This window comes from Staurois parvus, unplaced genomic scaffold (genome assembly GCF_062004578.1).
Source record: "Staurois parvus isolate SC_StPar_1 unplaced genomic scaffold, SC_StPar_1.0 ptg001058l, whole genome shotgun sequence".
In the NCBI taxonomy this organism is placed as follows: Eukaryota; Metazoa; Chordata; class Amphibia; order Anura; family Ranidae; genus Staurois; species Staurois parvus.
The window spans coordinates 1,180,875-1,206,936 of NW_028318854.1; the positions used below are offsets into that span (position 1 = coordinate 1,180,875).

Sequence of the window (26,062 nt, forward strand, 5' to 3'; positions counted from 1 at the left end):
GGACTGACAACTCATGGGGCCCCCGGGAAATAGGGGATCATGGGGCCCCTGTGTCCTTGCCCATACTCAAAAAAGCCTATGAAAAAGGTACCAGGGGAATCTCATGGGGCCCCCTACTGACCCCAGGCCCTCGGGCAGTGCCCGAGTTTCCAATTGGTCAGTCTGCCCCAGGGGCAGATTGACAACTCATGGGGCCCCCCGGGCAATAGGGGATCATGGGGCCCCTGTGTCCTTTCCCAAACTCAAAAAAGCCTATGAAAAAGGTACCAGGGGCATCTCATGGGGCCCCCTACTGACCCCAGGCCCTCGGACAGTGCCCGAGTTTCCAAATGGTCAGTCCGCCCCTGTCCAGGACCACAAATTTCGGGATACATTGGTTGAGGGAAGATTTTATTTGAGAAAAATACATCTAATGTGGATTAGATTTTTGGGAATATTTCAGAGGTCAAGGGCTAGCATTTATTAAGCTTTTTATTCAGATTACCCCAATTTATTTCCTTATCCTCAAAGTATATCAAAAGACAAAACTTTTTTTTTTAGTTTTAGATAGAGTGGAGAAGGATTGAAGCACCTGTCAGGTTTATATTGCTGTCTGTGCCCTGTTAGGGAAATTCACCCTATTTGTCCTATTTACTGTTATCAACAAAAGTGAAAATGAAAGAAATTCACAGATTTTGGGATGTCATGGAACAGGAATAAAGGGGGGCATCTTCAATGGGGACACTAGTTCTGGTGACAAACAGGGATTCCCTCACTTTGGAGAGATTTTCTCTCACTTGCTGTTTGGCTATGAGATGGGAAGTGAAGGGAGATCTCCCCAATGGGACATAGATGGCAAGAAAATCTGACTGGAGTTATAACCCTTCCTTACTAAATTTTCAGCTTTAGTTCTACTTTAAGGGCTCGTTCACACCATGGTGCAGAGACGTAACTTTTTCTGCATGCGTTCTGCAAGAGCACAACAAAATCAGTTGTTCTCCATATGCCCTGTTCACACCACAACGCTATTATCATGTGCAGGAATCTGCAGTGTGTAAACTGGTGTAAACTGATGTCTCTGCAAGTGAAATCTGCTGGTCAGTTTCCATCAGTTTTTCTGCACGTATGGTGCGAACTCCAGTCAGCTATAAAAAAAATTGTCATTGGATTTCTATTTTAGTCTAGGGTAAAAATAATGCAAAGTAATATTTACTGTACCTTATTCCTAGGTACAGTAATTTCATCATGAACAATGAAAGACCAGTAATGGCCACTGGTCCTGCATTTCAAGAGTTGGTGTTAGCAGGCCTATGGCCAGGAGAAGAAGAGCGGCTTTGTGAGACCAGTCATCCATCCCAGAACTGGTGGGAAGGACTCCTGCAGGACTGAAGAATAAGGTAAATGTTCCTCTATATTACACCCCCCCTCCACATTTTGCATTTATTTCATTGAGGAGCTACCTCACTTAGGCACCCTTTAATTTTTTACAGGCTCTCAGCTTCAATCTTTGATGAAAAAATCCGAAATGGGTTTTAAACCCTGTGACTATATGATAAAAAACACAATGCTGATAGCCTTTCCCCCTGAAAAATCTTTTCATCTCATTGGGGTGCAAGTAGGGACTGCCTACATAAGGGACAGCACTGCCTTGAAATCAGTAGCAGTGCAAGGGTTGTCCCCCTATCACAGGCAGCTGCATAAGGTGGACTTTACTGGTAGGGTTAACAGGCATTTTTAAGAATATGCAGGAAGACTAGGGGGCGAAACAGTAAATGCAGACGGGCTTACAAGTGCTGAAGAACATATATTTCTTAATGGGAGGCCTTAGTTCTTTGATTGGTCATCAACATTGACTCATCCCTTATCAAACAGTCTAAAGTTATAGTCCAACAAATTTGTGCTTTAGAGCAAGCAGCTCTGTTGTGATGGCACTTTAGCCAACCCATAGTGCTCCGGGAATCCTATGTAAAGATTGTGTGTGTGTGTGTATATATATGTATGTGTGTATATATATGTGTATATATACAGTATAAATAATTATTTATCTCCTAGATTGTAAGCTTGAAAAAGCAGGGCCCTCGATCCCCTTATGTTTTGCATTGTATTGGTATTGTTCTGTCACATGTTCTGTCTCCCTTTGTAATGTACAGCGCTGAGCGAACTATTGGCGCTTTATAAATACTGTATAATAATAATATAATAATTTATATATATATTAGCATATGAACGTAAATACAGTCGATAAAAACATTTATAGCTCCACTTTGAAGAAAATTTAAACCCATATTTCATATTCCTGATATGTGCCTGCTGTACCATGTACCATGTATGAAAAAGTATCCTGTTCTCTTTATATTGTTTCCTTTGTGTGAAATCCCTGATTTTCCGGTACTTGTCTGTTAATGCACCTGATTTATTTATTTAATATATATTATTTTTTATATATATATATATATATATATATATATATATATATAGATAGATAGATAGATAGATAGATAGATATCCACTTTACTGACATCCTAGCTAAGTAATTAGTTTGAAATAAAACTTTTAAACTATGTTAACTATATTGAATAAATAAATCAGGTGAATTAACAGACAAGTACCGATTTTCCTACCAATGCCTCTGCTTTCCTATTAAAAACTGACCACACTAGGCAGGAGAGTCCAGCGGGGTTACTTCTCTAGCTGTGCTGGGAACTCAGCCTGCTCTCCTCCAGTGATCAGAATTGATAACACCTCCCCCCTTCCTCTCCACACAGCCATTCACTGGGAAGATCAGTGTACTTTTGCTTCTCCTCCCCCAGTTCTCTGTTCTTAGCTGAATAAGGAGCTTAGAGAGTATAAAACTGGGGGAAAAGGTATTTCTACCATTTTTTTTTATATCTATACACAAATGTTTTGCCTTTCATTTCTATTTTAAACTGAATGAGTTGTTTTACAAGGTGAAGATTTACATATACTTAATGTTTTTTGAAATACATGTGCAAGAGATGAACTAAATGTAGACAATCCTATTATCTTTATGCTTGGGAGAGCCTTTTCTGCCTCACTGCTAAATGAAAAGAATAGACTCTGCACCAATAATTAGTAGCTGGAGACCATGTAATCTAGGCTGCCTAGGCAGAACACTTGAGGGCAACAGCTGGTTTTATTTATGACAAGCAAGAGGTAGTTTTTTCACTAATGGTAAAGATTGTAACTTGGTGATGCTAACATCTGTCCTACAGGTTCATGTAATGTGTAAAACTGAATATTAATAAACCCACTAACTGTAATGTATTCTTTAGTGATATATCCTCTGAATTATAGTAAATGAATTCTCCTATAAGTTAAGATGAAGTGATAAAGCTGATGAGTATCCTTGTAGGTGTCATTCTACACAATCCGTACAAATTAGTGGCAACCACCCCAATCTACAACTATCCTTTGCAGTAAGGTGCACATAGAAGGACAATGCATATCACAAACAAACAAGAAATTCCCAGCACACTTACCAGCTAGATTGCAAAAAAACACATTGACCCTGTCTAACAATTCACATTAACCTCCCTAGCGGTATGATCATGTCAATATTTCTGTGTTGAAAGCGGTACATTTTTTTTGCATGGAAATATGTCATTTTTTTATAGTAGGCCTGTAATGTTTAGGAATAACTCTGAAATCTGTCCGAACAAGAGTCTAGTAAACATCCCGGGTATGTTAAAATTTGAAACACAAAATCATAATATAATAAATAATCATAAAAAATAATAAATTTAATTCAATAATGTAATCAAACCAAAAACACTGAATTTTGAAATATAGCGCCTAGTTCGCACATCACTGAGCTTAGTCACAAAATCGTTTTCAGTGTCTGATGACGAATTTCCCCACGAATCATTATCACTCAATTCTGCAAGTGGTTCTGATTTACTGTCGCTGTTCTCTAGCTGGTCTAAAACCACTTTTGACCTAAAGGGACGCTTTTTGGACGCCATGGACATTTCTCAGTTTCCAGGCAGAAAGAACAGTAAAAATGTAGGCAGGGCACAGGACAAAGCACTCGGGACAAAATGTATGTGAAATGGTTTGATACAGTAATGTTATACTATGTGATTTTAGTGTATTTAGTGAATGTCACTTTTTAAAATTTATACATTTCCCGCCGGTTCCGGCCCCCGTACGTCCCGACACTCACAGGGACCGGAACTCGGAAGATGGATGCAGGCATCGGCCGGAGGACATTGCTGAGGACGCTGCAGGGAACACATCGCGGAAGTGAAGGACAAGGTAAGTGAAACAGGGAATTCCAGAGCAACGCTGCAGGGTAATCCCGGGTGTAGTTCAGCGTTACCGCTTTTGGTACTGAAAGTTTACCCCGAGCTACACTCGGGAATACCGCCAGGAAGGTTAAAAAACAGAGGGTTTAGTTTGCATACATTTGCAAACATATATGTTAGTTTCAGTACTCTACAATTTTAATTCATAATATTTAAAATTTTAATTCATAATATATAAGTCCAAAAACAAAGTCCCAGATTAAAGTCCAGTGTCCCAAAAAAAGTGACATTATAAAAATATAAAAACAACTTTATAAATTTTCCAGTATGCTCACATCATCAGTGGTAAATCATTTCCCCCACACTCGCCATACAACGTGGATTCTCAAGCTGATATGGCTTTGAGAATCAAAAACAGGCTTCGAGGTGGAGTGTAGTTTCCTCAGGTGTTTTATCCCTTTAACAATTTCTTACTGAATCTCCTTCCAAAATGATTCCACATAGAGTGAGGAAACTACACTCCACCTCAAAGCCTGTTTTTGATTCTCAAAGCTATATCAGCTTGAGAATTCACGTTATCTGGTGAGTGTGGGGGAAATGATTTACCACTGATGATGTGAGCACGCTGGAAAATTTATGAAGTTGTTTTTGTATTTTTATTTTGTTGCATTTTTTTGGGACACTGGACTTTACATAGTTAGTCTGGCTGAAAAAAGACAAAACTCCATCCAGTTCAACCATAAATTTGGGACTTTGTTTTTGGACGTATATATTATAAAGTTAAATTTTATTTCTTATTTGCACTGTGCCATTTTATGAGTCTTGTTTGATGTTTAGTCATTTATTGAACAGCAGCATTTATTTTGATTGATTGTTATTTCTTTGGTGCAAGGTGTTAGTTTATTATATGTTAGCTGCAGTGCCTACATCAAGGCTCCTCTGTACACTGTGGTCCTAACTCTATAGTTGTGATAATTTCCAATTTGGAGCATATCTAGAAGTGGAAAGATTGAGGGCAGGTTTTCCGTGGAGGGAGCCCACCCCTCCCTAAAGGCATAGGGTGGCATGGGACTCCCAGCCAGAGCACAATGGCAGTGGAAGGCATCCAGTGCATCCCTGCGTCAAACTCAATCAACTGAACAAACAAGTGGCAACCACCCCAACCTATATCTAGCCTGTGCAGTAAGGTGCACATGGAAGGGCAACACATATCACAAACAAACCAAACTTTCCCAGCTCACTTACCGGCTAGCCTGCAAAAAAAAAAACCCAACAATGCAACAAGTATAAGCCATCAGTGAAAGCCTAATGCTATCTAGCGAACACTGCCACTGTTCACTCAGTTTACCATTATCTGAGTTATCTAAAATCCACTGCAACTATGATCTATCTCTCAACCCCCCACCTCACCCCCGCAATCTCCGCCCGAATCACAAACCTACTAAACAACATATCAGACTGGATGTCGCTCCACTTCCTTAAACTGAACCTCTCCAAAACCGAGCTCCTAGTCTTCCCCCCAGCACGCACACCACCCCCCATTGACTTCTCCGTCACATCCAACAATGCCACTATCAGGCCCGCCCCGCAGGCCAGAGTACTTGGTGTCATTCTGGACTCCAACCTATCCTTCCAGCCCCAAGTCCAATCATTTACAAACTCATACAGATTCCACCTCCGCAACATCGCCAAAATCCGCACGTTCCTAACCCCAGAAAACACTAAACAGCTCATCCACTCCCTCATCATATCACGACTCGACTACTGCAACTCCCTCCTCACTGGCCTGCCCGCCACAGGATATCCCCACTTCAGTCGATTCTGAATACGGCAGCCAGACTCATTCACCTCACCAACCGCTCCGTTTCCGCCACCCCCCTCTGCCAATCCCTCCACTGGCTTCCGATCGCGCAACGGATCAAATTCAAAATCCTAACACTGACGTACAAAGCTGTCCATCATACTGCCCCGAACTACCTCATCAACCTAATATCCAAGTACCACCCAAAATGCACACTCCGCTCCTCACAAGACCTCCTTCTCTCTAGTTCCCTGGTCTCCTCCTCCCATGCCCGCCTCCAGGATTTCTCCAGGGTGTCACCCATCCTCTGGAACTCCCTTCCCCAACCCATCAGACTATCACCTATTCTCCTCTCCTTTAGGCGTACCCTGAAAACCCACCTCTTTAGGGAACCTACCCCACCCCCTGCTAACCTGCCAACCTCTTCCACTCTTCCTACCACTCCATCCCCCACAGCTATCTCCTCCTGTACCACTATCCCCTCCCTCCTAGATTGTAAGCTCCAAGGAGCAGGGCCCTCGAACCCCTCGTGTATCGCATTGTATTGTTACTGTACTGTCGCATGTTTTGCCTCCCATTGTAATGTACAGCTCTGAGTGAACTGTTGGCGCTTTATAAATACTGTATAATAATAATAATCTAGAAAACACCTCACAGGGTCATTGGGAGTGTACTCTGAAACTCTGTATCAACACTCATATTCAATATTCCAAGACAGGTCTGAATCTGAATGGTGGCAGTTAGAAAATTCTCAGTGGTCAAATCTGTAGGCATTCTGTGTGAGAGGCAGCTATAAACCTTCAATAGGTGGACTCTGCATACATTGGCCACTTAAGGCTCCGTTTTTGCTCTGGATGGAAACAAAACTCCAATCTCCACATTTATCAATCTAATGTCAAAACCTCTTTATTTCAGAAAGTTTAGAGTCTAAGCGACCCTTTATTGGCAAACCTAAGCAGATGCAAGGTTTCAGGATAACTCCGATCCCTTTGTCAGGCTTTATACATTTCTGAAAAATGGTCTAGAGACTTACGTATATATTTATATACAAGGTTTTAAGAAGGAGCATTATTTTTAGACATAGGTATATGTGCTTGATTCTCCTTGTAATTTTATGTATAAATATGTGGGTTTCAGAACATTTTTTTTGAAATGTATAAAGACAAAGTGATCTAAGTTATCCCAAAAGCTCGCATCCCTGTAACTCAAATTAGCCAATAAAGGGAATCAATTAAATGCCAGACTTTCTGCATTAATCAATGGCTAACACAGTACAGCACTCCACTACAACCTCATTAGCATATACAGTGAAGGAAATAAGTATTTGATCCCCTGCTGATTTGGAATGTTTGCCCACTCACAAAGAAATGATCAGTCTAAAAATCAAATGGTAGGTGTATTGTAACACAGAGAGACAGAATAGCAACACAAAATTCAAAAGAAATGCATGTCTAACAAATGATGCACTGATTTGCATGTTCATGAGGGAAATAAGTATTTGATCCCCTATCATTCAGCAGGATTTCTGGCTACCAGGTGTCTTTCATACAGGTAATAAACTGAGATTAGAAGCAGTCTCTTGTGTCACCTTCTCACCAAACTGCTTGGCGATTAGTTTTGTAGTCCAGTCCAGCCTTGTGTAGGCCTACAATCTTGTCCCTGACATCTTTGGACAGCTCTTTGGTCTTTGCCATGGTGGAGAGTTTGGAATCTGATTGTTTGATTGCTCCTGTGGACGGGTGTCTTTTATACAGGTAACAAAATGAGATTAGCAGCACTCCCTTTAAGAGACTGCTTCTAATCTCAGCTTATTACCTGTATGAAAGACACCTGGTAGCCAGAAATCCTGCTGAATGATAGGGGATTAAATACTTATTTCTCTCATGAACATGCAAATCAGTGCATAATTTGTTAGGCATGCATTTCTTTTGAATTTTTTGTTGCTATTCTGTCTCTCAGTGTTACAATACACCTACCATTCAATTTTTAGACTGATCATTTCTTTCTGAGTGGGCAAACATTCAAAATCAGCAGAGATCAAATACTTATTTCCTTCACTGTAGACTCTGGATTGATGACCATTGGAAATAGGGGGCTTATTTCCAAGAGCACCACTAAGTTCTATGTAGAAAAAGTTGAAACCTTTTGAGGTCACGATTTCCAGGTGCACAGAAAACTTGTTTGAATGGGCACCTTAAATAATCTATTGATACCTGCTTCTCAGCATTATTACTAAGTTGTTAATTTCAGCAGACTGTTCTCCCCAGAGTTTAGTAAAAAAAAAAACTGCTTACCTTTTGCCAACTGGTATTCCTTTCACAACCACAGAGCGCTTTGGTATCATTCCTCCATTGATGTTAGCTTTGAATGGGACTGTCTAAAATGAATAAAAGTCTGAATTTGAAAGATGATCATAAAAAGAAGAAATAATTTGTGGTCCTTAGTAAAAAATCAGATGATTGTATTCTCTTTCTAGATTATGTTAGAGGTGTCATTACTAGAATTTGATTGGTTGCTATGTGCAACGTGGACACCTTTTTTTGTTGCAAGTGAGAAAATTTACTATGCTCACTTGTGGTGTGTTTGATATGGTTAGAAATACATTTTGGATACTTACTGGAAGTAGGGCTGGAGGTCCCATCATAGGCTAAAGGATAAAATGAAGAAGAGGACACATAAGTGAAGGGGGCAAAAAAAGACTACCAGAAATCTAACTTTACTTGACAATACTTACAATAAGCTCAGCTTGCATGGGTGACATCACAAGACTCTGCAACAGAAATACAATCATTAGCGTCTAGTATCTACCAGTGTTGCTCATAACAGTCACTCAGAATCTATCACAACTTTTGTGTTCTGCACTAGAAATAATGTCAGATGCAGGGGCGGACTGACCATTTGGAAACTCGGGCACTGCCCGAGGGCCCGGGGTCAGTAGGGGGTCCCATGAGATGCCCCTGGTACCTTTTTCATAGGCTTTTTTGAGTTTTGGCAAGGACACAGGGGCCCCATGATCCTCTATTGCCCGGGGGCCCCATGAGTTGTCAGTCCGCCCCTGGTCAGATGCAATCTGAGTAGTTGTTATGGGCAATACATGTACTCTCTTTTATAATGAGAGGATATTGGCACACAGTTAGGTTGTATCAACAAACTCAGGCCCTACTCCTGTAGTATGTCAATATCAATGCTGGGATGAGGCTTCACAGGTGAAGTTTACTTAATGTAAACCTGAACTTAAAAAATAAAGTAAGATCTAGATATGTTATCTATACTTAAGCAGTATCCTGAAAATAAAGTTTTCCTTTAACTCCTTCTAAAAATTAGCAGGTGCTTCATGTACCTTGAGCCTCATACATGTATATCTGCAATATGAGATCATCTAAGACACTGCTGCCTCTGAGTGAAGGACCTGTGTTGATTGTCTTTTGTGATCATGTGCTTTGTTAATTGATAAATCGAAATAAAAAAATCCTGGGGTCAAGGAATAAAAATTTGAGGTGTGTAGATTAACATATGCACTCTGACACGTGGCTCATACAAACTTATTAATGACAATGAAGCATAAAGAAGGGGGGATTGGGCATATACCTCTCAAAGTCTAGGAAACATTAGCTAACTATTTATATTGGTTTCATTGTGCTGTTACTAATTTAGATTCCATCAACTTTACTTACTCCCTTCACTCCAGTACCACAGCCAAGAATGGCCAGGTGTTGGACGATGATATCTCCAGACACACTCAGCCACCTCACTTGGTCCACAGGAATACGGTGTCCAAACTCATAGAAACGGTCCCCATTAGCCGCTATCTGCATGACAAAAAAGATACATGGTTACTTACAAACTAGAAATAATACATGAGCACTACACTCATTGGGGGAACAATTCCAACCTGCTTGTGAAAATATGAGTTGCATTTTAAAACCTTTTGATAAAAAGAGTCTTCAAATTTCAGCAGTACTGACAAACTCATTTTTAGGAGACATTCATTTTTATGATGCACACTGTCCAAAATGACTGTGTCATTGATAAAGAGATTCTTCCATTCAATTTCAGTTTCGGTCAGATAGACATTGTATGGATACCAATAGGCTCCAGAGTTAAGCCCGGTGCACTCAGTAATCAGCACTCAGTTACAGTAGCTGGACAGATACACCTCCTCTCTTTATCTTCAATAAACTTTGCGAGGTTACTTTTGCAGTAAGGCATGGTTGATATTCAGCTATGCCAGCATACAGCAGTGACATCATCCTCGCCCAGCCAATGAAAGCGAAGCTGTCAGCGGCCGGGCAGGGAGCTTGTTTAGAAATTTAAAGCACCATTCCCAGCTGATCTGCATTAAAAAATGCTCAAATTTCATTTGGGTACAATGTTGCATGACCGTGCAATTGTCATTCAAAGTGTGATAGCGCTGAAAATTGGCTTGGGCAGGAAGGGGTGAAATTGTCTGGTATTGGTTAAAAGATAAGCTCAACTTTTGAAAAAAAAAATATAATAAATTAAGCTCCAAGGAGCAGGGCCCTCGAACCCCTCGTATATTGTTACTGTATTGTCTCATGTACTGTCCCCCACTATAATGTAAAGCGCTGAGCAAACTTTTTGGTGCTATATAATACTGTATAATAATAATAATAATAATAATAAATGCACATTTTTTGCAGGGAAATAAATACCTCTGGTAGGGGCAAACAGTTACTGGAGAGCAGGAAGATCAATGAACTATGAGAGCGCTCACCAGTGCCCTCGCAGTTCATTAAGAGCTACAGGATATCAACCACAATGGCTGACGGTACTTGTAGTCTATTCATTCAGAGGAAACTGTTCATGCGACCACGCTGTTTTCAAATTGTGACATCGGGTGGGGGGAGAGGAAGCAGATGCTGAACATTGTACTTATTATACCCTAAATATGGGTGTAACATGTTCAGAAAGGTAAAAGTAGCCTTAAATTCAAAAATCAGGGAAAAGGGAATTGGGAAACGCTGGGGAATCCATGTACAGTGTCTAAATGTGGAGGTGCCACCAGAATGTCTGGAAGTGTGCTACTTAATCAATAGTCAAAAATATAAAGAGAGGAAGAAAAAAGGCTGCACAGCTAAAAGGCTAACCTCAAATGAATTTTATTATGCACCATAAACAGTTATAAGCCATCGGAGACATGACAATCCTGCATGACAGAGGACTCTACCCCCCCCGAGATATCAAGAGGGGACCCTCAAGGATGGACCAAGGATAGAATTGGTCCACTGGGACTGACCTGACCCAACACCCAACCCCTGACACAACCCACCCCATCAGCCCGATCAATACCCCCACAAAGACCCAAAAGAAATCCCTCCCTTAGATGGAGGACCCTCCTGTCCCGCCACCCCCCTCACAAAGGAGAGAGAGGAGCTGAGGGAGATATCATCCCAGTGACACCCCCAACTCCCCAACACCCACTAGATGGAATATGAGCCCACTACACACACCGGGGGCTACTGGATGTGCCAACCATACAGATATTAGACACAGCTAAACGACAGACATAAATGCATAAACATATAGCATTAATATATATGGCAATATGCAAAGGCCAGTATGGCCGCTGGCCAAAGAGGATAACAAGATAAAAAGTCACTGTACAGGGTAAAAGCCTCAAAATCCATTCAAGACGTGGTATAAATGACCTCTTGTGTGACCAGAGCCAGATGAATGGAGTCAATTATAAAGGGAAGGCAATGGAAGGTAATTCATGCAAAAACTGTGAGAAAATGGATGACACTGGTGCATCCTGCTGAAATTGATCAGCTAATAGCCAAAGAAGGTATCACAGCCATGGAGTGAGGATGGTCAGCTGGTAACTGGGAGTCCAGTACTATAGTACACTGTAGACAGCCTATGTGATAGAGGATACTGAAGGAGTAAATCAGCGATATAAAGGTGTATGACCAGTCCAGCCTGTGATCTGCATAGCTGAGTTGACTAAGGTAGCATCACAAATCGCTAGTACTCACAGTCTGATGGGACCCCTAGGTCCTGTGATGATAAAGGCTGAAATAATGGTGGGACCTCTAAGTCCAGCAAGGAATCTGCCTGCACTCCCGTGGATGGCTGCCAGTCCTTAAATTCAAGCCTAGCAAATGGCCCAAGGATGTATGGCTATAATAGATCAAGGTTTGCACCACAGCGTGTGGAGATAGCATGTAGATGTCAGGGGGAGGGGGGGGCATGTGTCAGCTGATGCGTTTCATCCCATCCACTCCCAGGACTCCTTCAGATTATTTGATCCTCTGCAGATTTTGTAAGTTTGCCCACTTACAAAGAAATGAAGGGTCTATATCTTTTATCATAGGTGTATTTTAAATGATAGAGACAGAATATCAAAGAAAAATCCAGAAAAAACACACATTACAAATGTTGTAAACTGAGTTGCTGTTTAGTGAGTAAAATAAGAATTTGATCTCCAAGCAAAACATGACTTAGTATTTGGTGGAGAAACCCATGCTGGCAAGCACAGAGGTAAGACATTTCTTGTAGTTGGTTACCAGGTTTGCAAACATCTCAGGAGGATTTTGGTCTACTCTTCTTTACAGATCTTCTCTAAATCCTTAAAGCGATTCTAAAGGTTCATTTTTTTTTTTTGGAAAATAACAAACATGTTATATTTACCTACTGTGTTTTTGCACAGAGCAGCCTGGATCCACCTCTTCTCGGGTCTCCTTGTGCCTCCTTTCTGTCAGGTGTCCCCATAGCAAGCAGCTTGCTATGGGTGCATCCAAGCAAGCATGTTCCCAAGCCGTTACTCTGTGTGTCCATTCACAAACGGAGCTGCTGCTTGGTCCCGCCCCTCTCTCTCCTCATTGGTCGACTGGCTGTGATTGACAGCAGCGGGAGACAATGGCTCCCACTTGCTGTCTCAGCCAATGAGGAGGTAGAGACCAAGGACAGCTGAGGCTGTCATGCACATCCCTGGATCGCGATGGGGCTCAGGTAAGTATTGAGGGGACGGGGGGGCATTGCTGCACCCAGGTTTTTTAACCTTCATGCATAGAATATATGAAGGTAAAAAACCTTGAGCCTTTACAACCACTTTAAGGTTTCTTGGCTGTCTCTTGGCAACCCAAGGATTAAGGTCTGGAGACTGGCTAGGCCACTCCATGACTTTAATGTGCTCCTTCTTGAGCCACTCCTTTGTTGCCTTGGCAGTATGTTTTTGGTCATTGTCATGCTGGAACACCCATCCACGACCCATCTTCAGTGTTCTGGCTGAGAGAAGAAGGTCCTTGTCCAAGATGTTACAGTCCATTGGCCCCTCAATCAGTCAGCCTGTACCTTTAGCAGAGAAACAGCCTTAAAGCATAATGTTTCCACCTCCGTGCTTGACTGTAGGGATGGTGTTCTTAGGGTCATAATCAGCATTTTTCTTCCTCCAAACACAGCAAGTCGATTTAATGCCAAAGAGCTTGATTTTGGTCTCATCTGACCACAGCACTTTCTCCCAATCCTTCTCTGCATCATTTAGAGGTTCATCGGCAAACTTCAAACAGGCCTGTACATGTGCCTTCTTGAGAAGGGGGGACCTTGTGGGCGCTGCAGGATTTCAATCCATGGTGGAGTATTGTATTACCAACGGTTTGTTTGGTGACTGTGGTTCAATCTGTTTTGAGATCATTCACAAGCTCTTCCTCTGTAGTTCTGGGCTGATCACTCATTTTTATGATGATCCTTAACCCATGAGGCGAAATCTTGCATGGAGCTACAGACCAATGGCAATTGATTGGTTATTTTGTATTTCTTCCATATGTGAATAATCGCTCCAACAGTTTCATTCTCACCAACTTCTTGCTGATGGTCTTGTAGCCCATTTCAGCCTTGTGCAGGTCTACAATCTTGTCCCTGATGTCCTTTGACAGATCTTTGGTCTTGCCCATGGTGATGTCCAAGAAAGAGGTTCAGTGTACAGGCGTCTTGTATAACAAGTTGTGTATACAAATTGACAGGACAAATCTGTGTACCACATGAGCACATAGCCAGCCTGTGGGGGGCAGAATTATTGTTGATTGGTAGGGGATCAAATACGTATTTTACTATCTGAACTGCACCTCAGTTTATAACATTTGTATCGTGTTTTTTTTTTTTTGGTTGATATTCTGTCTCTATCATTTAAAATACAGCTATGATAACAATTATAGACCCTTCACATCTTTGTAAGTGGGCAAACTTAGAAAATCTGCAGGGGATCAAATAATTATTTTCCCCACTGTACCTCACAGGGACCGATTTAAAGACTAAGGCTGTCACAATAGTGATCTTGTTGCTAGTGAGAACTGAAATGTGTAGGCAAAACGCCTACTGGTTGTATATAGAGATTAACGCGTGTTTGAGCACTAGTCAATATTCGCCCAAGCTATCCCGCCAGGAAGCTGTTGAGGCAGACAGCCAGTCATAGCTGGTGGAGGCATGCCCTGCTCTGCCATCTTTTTGGCGGGATGGCTCAGACAAGTTTGGACTCATGTCTGAACATCCAAATGTCCGAATGCTCTACCACTGATAAAATGCTTCAGAATATAGGTCCCCAGAAAGAGATCAACCTCTTTCTCATCCAGCCAGTGAGGGAGTGACATATACAGTATTAGAGGTGAGTATTTCACTGCTCTTCTGCGTCCTGCATAACAATCCTGCTACCAGCAAGTTCTCGCCAACAACAGGACCACTAGTGTGACATTGGCTTGACTCTTACACATGCTGACGAACTTCAGTATTCTATCTTAGAAACATTTAGCATTGAATTAGGTTAGCAATAAGACTGACCAAACCACAGCCAAATATTTACATAATTAGATCATTAGCATGTGGACCATGGCAGATTCTTTAATTCACATTCAATCTGGCTCTTGAAAAATAACAGTTGGAATGCAAGTGTCTGCTAAGGGAAACATATGAATAGTGATATTATTGTAAAAATACATTGCTTGTGTACCACATGCAATCACCAAAAGCAATCAGTTAGCAATAATTGTAATAAATATGATAAGCACATCCAAGGTCTGAGGGTGCTAAACATGGGACAGATTTACTAAAACTGGAGCTTGCAAAATCTGGTGCAGCTCTGCATAGAAACCAATCAGCTTTCAGATTTTATTGCCAAAGCTTACTTGAACAAGCTGAAGTTAGAAACTGGCTGCCATACACAGCTGCACCAGATTCTGAGCGCACCAGTTTTAGTAGATCTCCTCCATTGTTACTACCTCTTGAATTTCTTCAGTGTATATGGGTTGGGTGCCACAATTTTCTCACCAGGTAGTTGTTTGGAGTAATCTCAAACATGATACTGAAGACCTTTCCAGCCTTAAAGGGCATGTCTTTTTTCATTTCCTCATCCTTCCATTGTCCATTCAGACGTGAGTTAAAGACAACCCGGTCTCGACCGTCATATCGAGCATTCATGTGGAGGGCAAGGTCTGAATCTTCACCCTCAGCCGGGGAAAAGTTAATCGTAAACCTAAAGAAAAAGCAGAGGAGAATGAAGAAAACACTGTCTGGGAAGAATGACACTCCTAAATATGACTATTATGGGGAACCAGAGTAACTTAGGAGACTATGGACAGAAAATAAGAAGGTTGATGGACCAGTATCTATACTGCCATTTGTAAACACTATAACTATAGCCAATTAATTTACACATATTGGGATTTTATTTAGCAAAGACATGTCGCAGAGTACATTTTGGCCTAAAGTTATGTCGAAATTTGATTTTAAAAATTTCATTACTGGACATGTTTTATAGCAAAAGGTCAAAAATATATTTTTTTTTTTCAAAATTGTCGGTCTTTTTTTGTTTACAGCGCAAAAAAATGTAAAACACACAGGTGATCAAATACCACCGAAAGAATGTTCTATTTGTGGGGAAAAAAAGAACATAAATTTAATTTGGCATATCACAAAAATGGCCTGGTCAGGAAGGGGGATAAATCCTCTGGAGGGCAAGTGGTTGAAAACAAAGGCAGTGCCAAAGTAATAGTAGTAAATGAGTGGCCTTACCTCTTATGATCATGGGGAAGTGTGGCTTGGATAAAGACACCCATTTTTGTTCGTAGTCCTCCGGCAATCATTGTAGTATAAGGTATTGGCTGCAATAAGGAAAGAAAGAGAAACTGTAAGTACAACCCTACTGAGCAATTGTGCCAGCCTGTCCCAGGGCAAGTAATGTACAAGAAGGCAGATCCTATGCACAACATATACAATTCAGGCTTTTTTATTAAGACCTTGCACCATGGAGTGACCTTATGCAAAGGGTTCATTTATCCATTCATTCACTTTCTGTACAACTCCATAGGTTAGTCTGTAGCCTGCATGCATGTGCGGGTCACTCAGCCTGTGACATCAGAACCTGGTCCATAAACTACAGTTGTTCTATCATCTAAAAGGTTTTATACCTTAATGTAGTCTCTGCATTAAAGTGTTACTAAACCCCGGACCCTGCATTCACTATATCTGGTCTCCCACAGTACACACAACATGGAAGTGCAATGATTTTAGTAAATATAAACTGCTAAATACCTTTTCTCATAAGCATGAAATAGTAGTCTTGTCACTTCTATCAGTGTCCAGCAGAGCACATGTTAAAGCTTGTAGGAGGAGTTTTCATTTTACTCTAGGAGGATGCAGAACCCCTGACCTCTGTCTAGACAGTGCTGATTGGCCCTGTGTTGGTCACATGTACTCTCTGAAGAAAAAAAAAACCTTTCTAGCAATACACACCAAACTGAGCATGTGTAGAGTGACTCCACACACTGTCTTATCAGGAGATAAGAAGGGGGACACTGGAAGAAGGGGAGGATCAGAGAAGTCAGGATCAAACCACATTTTTACACAATGCCGAGGATTAACCCCTTAGGTTCCACAGTGAGTATAACAAGCATGCTTTACTGCATATACTGTACAGACTGATTTTTACTGTTGTGGGTTTAGTAACACCTTAAGGTAAAAAATATTCCCCACTGTCTGTCCTACCCACCCCCCTTCCCTAAACACTTACTGAACTCCTGTTAGCACTCCAGCACTGTCTCATTTACAGCACCACTCCTCTCACTTTCTGCTTTCACTGGAAACACCAAGGTCAGCGGGTGCCATAGGCTCCTGCGGCTATCAGTCAAACTACTTTGAGGGGGGAGTAGGGGTGGGGCTTACTGCCAATGTGTGCATGGCTGCTGTCAGAAACCATGGGGCCCATGACAGCTGACCCCCCCCCCCCCAAAAAAAGCAGTTTACTATACTTCTGTTATGAATGAACACAGTGAGTGATTGGTACCGATCACTTATTGTGTTCATTCGGGAAAGCAAGGCGCTGCTTAATGTGACATATTTACCAGACCATTCTTCCACTCTGCATCCTGAAGGATCCTATTGTGTACTTGCAGCTGCTGGTGGGAAGGAGTGGAGGGAAGCTGGCAACACTGCAGGGGTTGGGGGCCCACAGGGGTCCGGGCAGCAGGGGAAACATATGGTGATGGGTGTGGCAGGGGGCTGTTACTGGAACCAATCGCCTACATGGCTCTCTGCAGCAGCAGAAAGCCATCAGAAGGGAGAAAAGAAGAAGCCAGCTTTCAGCTGCTGCAGAGAGGGCCATACACAGGATCGGTTCCAGTTAGTGCCAATCACCCTCCCTGCCCACATTAAATTCACCCAGCTGCCTAGGCCCCCTTGCTGGCCTGGGCCCCGTACAGGAGAACTGGGGGTACCCCCTTTATCCACGGCCTTGACTGTGTTTGTCAAGGGATATACACAGCCTGGCTAAGGAGCGCCAACACATGGTCACCTCCTTAGTACCTAGTTGCTAATGAGACACCCGGAGCAGGGAAAAGCTGACAGCGTTGGTGGGAGACTGACAAAAGTGGAAGCAAGGGACTGCTCTGTGCAATATCGTTGCACAGAGCAGGTATGTATTATCTTTTTTTTTCTAAACCAAAAAAAATTGAACATTTAGTATCACTTCAAACCTGAATTCTAGGCAAACAGGTAAATACATAGATTAAACACCTATGGGATTTGTTCTTTTGGGTTTTTTGTTTAACTTCACCACTCTTCCCTGGTCACATTCCATTCACATCTGAGTGTAGAAATGCAAGTTCCCGATCAAGTTTTTTTGCGCATTTTTCAAGCATAAAAATGCATTGCACATAGGGCAGCCCATTCGATTGCGGGTTGTCGCATGTTTGGAAATGCACAGATGTGAATGCAGTCTAAATGATAACGCAAGCGCGACACGCATTTCTGCGTGTTTTCAAAACACACGGCAAAGCACGCGTTTTCTGTGCAGGTTGCAGAGTGTTAGGAAATGCGCAGATGTGAACATGATCTAAATGGCAACGCATGCCCAAAACGTGTTTTCATGCATTTTGAAAAGCACAGCAAAGTGCACGTTTTCTGTGCGAGTTGCTGCACATTCAAAACTGCGTGGATGCGAACGTAGTCTAAATGGCAACGTAAGTGAGATGCGTGTTCCCACACTTTTGGAGACGCGCAGAAGCAAATGCAGCCTAAATGGCCAAGTAAGCATGACACGCGTTTCTGCATGTTTTCAAAATGCACAGCAAAGAGCGCATTTTCTACGCGAGTTGCTGCATGTTTGGAAATGCGCAGATGCGAATGCAGCCTAAATGGCATCGCGCACGTGACGCGCGTTTTCGAAATGCAAGGCAGAGCTCACATTTTCTTTGCACGTCATTGTGCGTTCAGAAATTCCCAGCAAACATGTCTCAGTTTCATTGTCATTTGGGAAGCATTCACATCTGCACTCTTCCAAACATGCGGCAAACACGTATCACGCTTATGTTGCCATTTAGGCTGCATTCGCATAAGTGTGCATTTTCTGTGCATTTCCAAACGTGTGGCAACCTCAACAGAAAATGCACGCTTTGCATTTTCAAAACACATGGCAGACGCGCATCATACTTGTGCACAGAAATGACGCACTTTGCCAAGCATTTCAAAAATGTGCGGCAATGCGCATTGTGCTTGGGTTGCCATTTGGGCTGTGTTTGCATCTGCGCATTTCTGAATACGGACAACCTGAACAGAAAACGCGGATTGCCATTTAGGTTGAGTTTGCAACTGTGCGTTTCCGAACATGTGTCATACACTTTCTTTGTGGGTTGTCATGTGTTTGGAAACACGCAGATGTGACTGCAGCCTAAATGGCAAAGCAATGCTCATTTGCCGCGCGTTTCTGAAACATGCGGCGAAGCGCACGTGCACAGATGTGAATGCAGGCTTATTGTTTTTTTTCTATGGTTGAACTGGATGGGCTTTTGTCTTTTTTCAGCCAGATTAACTATGTAACCATGTAACCCAATCGTGGTTAGCAGGCGCGTGTTTTGCTGCTTGCCAAAATGCACTACAAATGTGCCAAAATGCTTAACGCTCCACAACTTAAATGGTTCCTGAGCTACTTTGGGGTGTTTCTTGTATTTAGAGCAGCCTATTCAAGTAAATGGGCGATTCGCGTTTTACTTGTGAAAAACGCACCCAAAAATGTGAGTGGGAATGTGCATTTCTGCTATGTTCAGATGTGAATATGATGTTCTAAGGAGGAAGTTTTTGGGTAGCAAGGATGACCAGGGAGGAGAGGTGAGTTTAAAAAACCTGATCCATCAAAGTTGCATTCTTATCTATACTGGTGAGACTTCTGTGAGATAACATAGAAGTCTATGGGACCAAGTTGCACTGAGAGTCGCACAAAAGCAGTGCAGGAACTATTCTTTTTGTCACTGCGACTTGAGACACCCATTGAAATGAATGTGGTTTGACTTGTCATACACCTTTCTGTGTCGCATCAGAAGTCGCACTAGTGTGAACCAGGTGTACACAGCTCTGAAACACGGCATAGCTCTCACTGGCAGGGCAGGAGACATTATATTTTCTGTTTCAGGTAAGCAATACAGGAAGGTCTTGTCCTTGTCCTCAGCCTATGACTGGACAAGGCCTACATACGGTGCTTTCTAGTTCTACTACAGCTACATTTTGACCGAATTCCGTGTTGACTAACTGGTGACATAAATCCTCTAATCTCTAACACAGTGTTTCTCAACCTTTTTTCAGTCAAGACACCCTTTAAAATGATGGACAGTCCCAAGGCACCCTTTATCATTATGGGCAGTCTTGAAGCACCTCATTCTAGAATGGGGTGCCTCTAGACTGTCCATAGTTTTAAAAGGGCACCCCATTCTAAAATGTGAAAAACTATTCTAATAGTTTTATATTATGTAGCAACATCCACACATGTAGGACACCCAACGTTGGAGGGGATATATCCTTCCAAAGCAATACACTTTTGCACACTGGTACTGACTAGTATTCCAATGTTTCTCTTCTCCCTCAGTTTTTATCCATCACTCCTCACTAATGTGACCCCAGCACTGACGGAAAGGGGCAGGGGAGGATCAAACTAGGATGCTGTGCAGGCAACCGACATCCTCCTTATCAGCTGATGATGTCATTGGTTGTCAGGATGCCGGTGGCTAGAAGGCCATAATGGCGCACAATAAAAACCTGTGGCTTTGTGTAATTAAAAGGCAGGCTTGTTCCACCCACTGGCTTTGGGCAATTTTTAGACATTTTGCCAAGGCACCCCTGAAGAAACCTCAAGGCACCCTGGTTGAGAAAGGCTACTCTAAACTAGTCCTGCATTGTTTTTTTAAACCGGATCTATTCATCAATCTCTAGATTAGAACCAAGCCCAATTTGAAACATGCTTTCTTTTATGTATGATATGTCTATTGTTCAGTGCTGGCATTGTAACCATCATAGATAAAGCTCTGCACAGGTCACGGCATGACTTTACTACTTGAGTCATGGGTGTATTAGTGTGTAGAGGATTGTGCCTGTAGCATTATTAATCATCTCTCAGCGTCACCTTGCCTATTGTAAGAGTAATTTCCCAACAGAATCTTATTTTCATAATATAGAATAATGCAATTAATTGGTATTTCATTAAAAAACTAAGGTAAAAAAAAAAAAAAAAAAAGGTGTTGCCCATAAAAAAGTAGATAGGCTCTGACTTTTCTTTTTTGAGTGCAGGGCAGAAGAAAAGGTGTATTTTTTTTGTTCCTTTTAGGGTAGACATGTAACAAAAAAAATACATTTTTTCCTTCCCTTATCTCAGGGCAGGTTCCAGGCTGTTCTTTGGGTGATTTGAGCTACAATCCCTTTGTATTTTAAAGGTTTTGAAAATATTTATTGGCTTATTCAGTGTTCAAACACGTTACGCTTCCTGCAATTGGCTGTACAGGGGGATGTATGGTGTGCAGAGTCTGTGTTACTGACATTGCCAGGACCCGCTGGCACCACATTGAGATGCATTGGAAGCAGGGGCGGACTGACAACTCATGGGGCCCCCGGGCAATAGGGGATCATGGAGCCCCTGTGTCCTTGCCCAAACTCAAAAAAGCCTATGAAAAAGGTACCAGGGGCATCTCATGGGGCCCCCTACTTACCCCGGGCCCTCGGGCCGTGCTCGAGTTTCCAAATGGTCAGTCTGCCTCTGGTTGGAAGAGGTGACTCAACAGGTTGTGCTGTACTGTTGTGTAGCAGAGGTTCTAAAGCACCCAAAAGCGCACTGACCTATGCTTTGAAACAGGGGCGGACTGACAAGCCATGGGGCCCCTGGGCAACAGGAGATCATGGGGCCCGTGTCCTTGCCCAAACTCAAAAAAGCCTATGAAAAAGGCACCAGGGGCATCTCATGGGGCCCCCTACTGACCCCGGGCCCTCGGGCAGTGCTCGAGTTTCCAAATGCTCAGTCCGCCCCTGCTTCGAACACACACTATCTGTATTCAGAGCGCCAGTGTTTTAAAATTTCTCCATAGGCTGTGTGTTAGTATGATTGCTCAAGAAAGGTATAGAAGAGAATGAGGCTTACTGTATCAACATGAGTGCCAATATGTTTTTATACAAAGAATCTCAGTGTAGGTGAGCTGAGTACAAGAGGGTACAATTATATAGAGGTGGTGGGTGTTAAAGCTGAAATTTCAGTATGAATTTTATTGCATGGCCATATGTGCTCATACCTGAGTGATCCCTGTGGAAGCTGCAGTTCACTGTAGTAGTCACTGCCAGCGGCGGACTGACCATTCGAGCACTCGGGCACTGCCCAAGGGCCTGGGGTCAGTAGGGGGCCCCATGAGATGCCCCTGGTACCTTTCATTGGCTTTTTCATAGGCTTTTTTGGGTGTGGGCGAGGACACAGGGGCCCCATAATCCCCTGACTTGTCAGTCCACCCCTGGTCACTGCTCTACAGTGATAGCAGCAGTTTTCTGAGTCTTGCGCCTAGCAGCTGCCTTTCTGCATAGTCACCACAGAGGTCACTCACTTTCACTATTGACAGAACGCCTTGGATCATTTTCAATTATTTCAAGGCATTCTCTGATTGGCAGGGCAGACAAGGGTGATGACATCATGATCTACGCTTCATACAGTCAGCTGGACCAGTCTAAGGCTAGGTTCACATCTATGCAGTTTGTGTTTGAGCCGTTTCTACATTGCAGATTTAAAATGCAAAACGCATCAAAAACACAGCAAAAACACATCAAATATGCACTTCATGCATATTTGATATAGTCTATAGAACCACTTCATGCATATTTGATATAGTCTATAGAACCAAAATTTCAACTTTTGCATTCAAAAAGTCCCTGACCCTTTCCAAAAAATGCATTGGGTAAAAATGCAGAGGTGTGAACGTGTCCCATAGGAAATCATGTTAAATGGACTGTACTGCGTTTTTGCAAAATGGAAAACACTGCAGAATACACTTATGTGTGAGCTGCCATACCTAAATCAGTTTTTTTTCTTTTACGTTCAACCAGTGGGTTGAATGAAAAAAACTGACTCGATTCTCCCATCCACATATTCAGTGCGGATGGGGGAGTCCTTCCCGCTGAGATATTGTATTCAGACAGCAGGGAGACTTCTTCGTCAGAATACACTGATCAGCATTGCAGGCTCTACCTTGCAGCAATGATCAAGGGGGGACGATCTGACAGGGTGGTTGTACAGAAGTTGATCGGTATAGTCAGGCCTTGGCACTTGAGATGTAGAAAGGGTCTCTAGGGAAAGGACAGTTAAACAGAAACTACAAAAGCTTGAGAACCTTGAACCAGATATACTAACTGGAGGGGGTGGTCTTGCAGTGTTCTATTGTCCTTCCATTGTCCATTGTAAAGGTGGGTTCTTGAATATACATTTTTTTTTTAATAAACTTTAGGGACCTGACTGTGCTGTCTATCATGGATGCCTAGATCATAAGACTGGCCAAGCAAACTTTCTTAAACACTTTGAAAAGTAATCCAGCAGTGGAAAGAACATCATTTCACCATAAACCAGCCAAAACCAGATGCTCCTCACAAGATTTATGATAGAGGAGTGAAAATAATTATCAAAAGAGTTGTCCAAGAGCACTTGTGGAGAGCTTCAGAAAGACCTGTAATTAGCAGGTACAATGGTTTCAAAGAAAACAATACATTAAATAATGCACTCAACCACCATGGCTTGTATGCAAGCTCAACATACAAGACTCCATTGCTGAAGAAAAAGCATGTTGAAGCTTGTTTAAAGTTTGCTGCACAACATTTAGACAAGTCTGTGAAATACTGGGAGAATATAACCTGGTCAGATGAGACCAAAATCAAATTCTTTGGATGCCATAATACACACCACGTTTGGAGGTCAAATAGCACTGCACATCACCCCAAATCACCATACCAACAGTGAAGTTTGGAGGTGGGAACATCATGGTGTGGGGCTGTTTTTCAGCATACGGTACTGGCAAACTTCATTTCCTTGAAGGAAGGATGAATGGAAAAATGTACCAAGACATTCGTGATAAAAATCTGCTGCCATCTACCAGGATGATGAAGATGAAACGAGGGTGGACATTTCAGCAAGATAATGATCCCAAACACAAAGCCAAGGAAACTCTCAGTTGGTTTCAAAGAACAAAAATAAAGCTGCTAGAATGGCCCAGCCAATCACCTGATTTGAATCCAATAGAAAATCTATGGAAAGAACTAAAGATGAGAGTTCATAGAAGAGACTCATGGAACCTTCAAGATTTGAAGACTGTGTGGAAGAATGGGCCAAAATCACACCTGAGCAATGCAAGCAACTAGTTTCTCCATACAGGAGACATCTTGAAGCTGTCATTACCAACAAAGGATTTCTACGAAGTATTAAATACATTTCACTTAGCGTGTTCAATACTTTTTCCCTGTGTCATTCTATTTATTACACATACCTTAAATTCTGAACTCATTTGTTCTGGTTTGTTTGTACAGTATGTATGGATTGCATGGGTTGTTACTGACATGTGAACATTTCATGTCAATGTCACTTTTAGAAATATATTTAACTAGAAAAATGGTGACGTGTTCAATACTTATTTTACCCGCTGTATCAGATATAATTGCTAATACCTGTAAAGTGAATAACGTGTCTTGGATGCTGATGCCATTAATATATTATCATTATAATACAGGATTTATATAGTGCCAACAGTTTGCGCAGCGCTTTACAAAATGAAGATAGCAGGGGCGGACTGACCATTTGGGAACTCGGGCACTGCCCGAGGGCCCGGTGTCAGTAGGGGGCCCCTTGAGATGCCCAAACTCAAAAAAGCCTATGAAAAAGGTACCAGGGGCAAGGACACAGGGGCCCCATGATCCCCTATTGCCCGGGGGCCCCATGAATTGTCAGTCCGCCCCTGGATGATAGACAGTACCGTTACAATACAATTTCGTACAGAGGCCATCTGAGCAAAATGAAAGCTACTGTCAATCTTTGACATCTACACCATAATAATGTACATTTGATGTTCAATAAAGATTAATAAGGAAGTTATAAAACAGTTGTTTTATATTTATAATTTATTTTGAATTGCTTTTCTGAAACTGTTTTAGTCATGAGACTGGCAGAGCGCACCAGTCAGGGCTGTGCAGACAGATTCATACTGTAGTAATAGAAGCCTCTCCCAAGGATCTTTCCCTGCAGATGCCAAAGAACAGAGAAAGATCATGTGACCACACGAACATATGATGTGAATGAATTATGGCAATTAATACGACTGTTTAGTTTCACTTTAAGGATGCTGAACTGTAGAGGGTGTAGTGGTCAAAGAATCATTAAGGGTACAAGACCTCCATATAACTGCCTTTTTTTTTTTTTGTTAATAAAAAAATTACTAGACTAAAAATGTATTTAGTCTGTTTTCAGGAGGACAGGTTTCATCATCACATCTATTTAGAAATTGTTAAATATCATGTACAAAGATTACCTCCAGAACTATCAATAGCTCAACACATACTATTTAATCCAATTAGGATCCAATATATGTTCATTAGCAAAATTAAAAATAATTTATCAAAGGAAAAAGTTCACATAAATATATGACATTTTTAGTCTAAAACAAATATGCTGCCCAGATCGCAACATGATTAACATACTTCTGCTTTTCTTAGCATTCTGCCCTTAGGATTGTATACTGAAAGTCATCACAGTCCATCTCATATAAACTTCATAATAGAGGACCACCCACTTGAGCCCCCTTCAGCTGCCCACCCTTAAGCTGGAAAAGCAGTGGAGGGGGGTCTGCCCCCAATTATATCACCAATCTTGTCTCCAAATATCACTCAAACCGTCCTCCTCGCATGACCTCCTGCTCTCTAGCTCCCTTGTCTCTTCCTCCCATGCTCATCTCCAGGACTTCTCCAGAGCCTCCCCCATCCTCTGGAACTCTCTACCATAATCTATCAGACTATCGCCTACTCTGCACACTTTTAGGCGATCTCTGAAAACCTATCTCTTCTGGGAAGCCTATCCCGCCTTCAGCTAATAACCAAATCTTCTATTTCTCCTATCAGTTCATCCCAATAGGGGAACATGGGGCCCCTGTGTCTTTGCCCAAACTCAAAAAAGCCTATGAAAAAGGTACCAGGGGCATCTCATGGGGCCCCCTACTGACCCCGGGCCCTCGGGCAGTGC

General features: G+C 42.2%; 1 protein-coding gene and 1 long non-coding RNA gene across 2 annotated transcripts in view; one reads left to right on the forward strand and one right to left on the reverse strand.

Moving 5' to 3' along the window:
- LOC149440707 (galectin-4-like) overlaps positions 1–26,062 on the reverse strand; it is a 56,638-nt gene that overhangs the window by 10,649 nt on the left and 19,927 nt on the right. The window contains exons 2-7 of the mRNA XM_089658212.1: positions 16,069–16,157; positions 15,325–15,529; positions 9,720–9,854; positions 8,780–8,815; positions 8,663–8,692; positions 8,340–8,422 (exon numbers count right to left, since the gene is read on the reverse strand). Of these exons, the coding sequence (XP_089514338.1) occupies positions 8,340–8,422; positions 8,663–8,692; positions 8,780–8,815; positions 9,720–9,854; positions 15,325–15,529; positions 16,069–16,157 (578 nt within the window). The remainder of the gene's footprint in view (positions 1–8,339; positions 8,423–8,662; positions 8,693–8,779; positions 8,816–9,719; positions 9,855–15,324; positions 15,530–16,068; positions 16,158–26,062) is intronic.
- On the forward strand, positions 1,213–24,273 carry LOC149440708 (uncharacterized). Its single transcript, XR_016307527.1, has 2 exons — positions 1,213–1,376; positions 23,292–24,273. It is a non-coding gene; the product is annotated as an uncharacterized LOC149440708 (long non-coding RNA).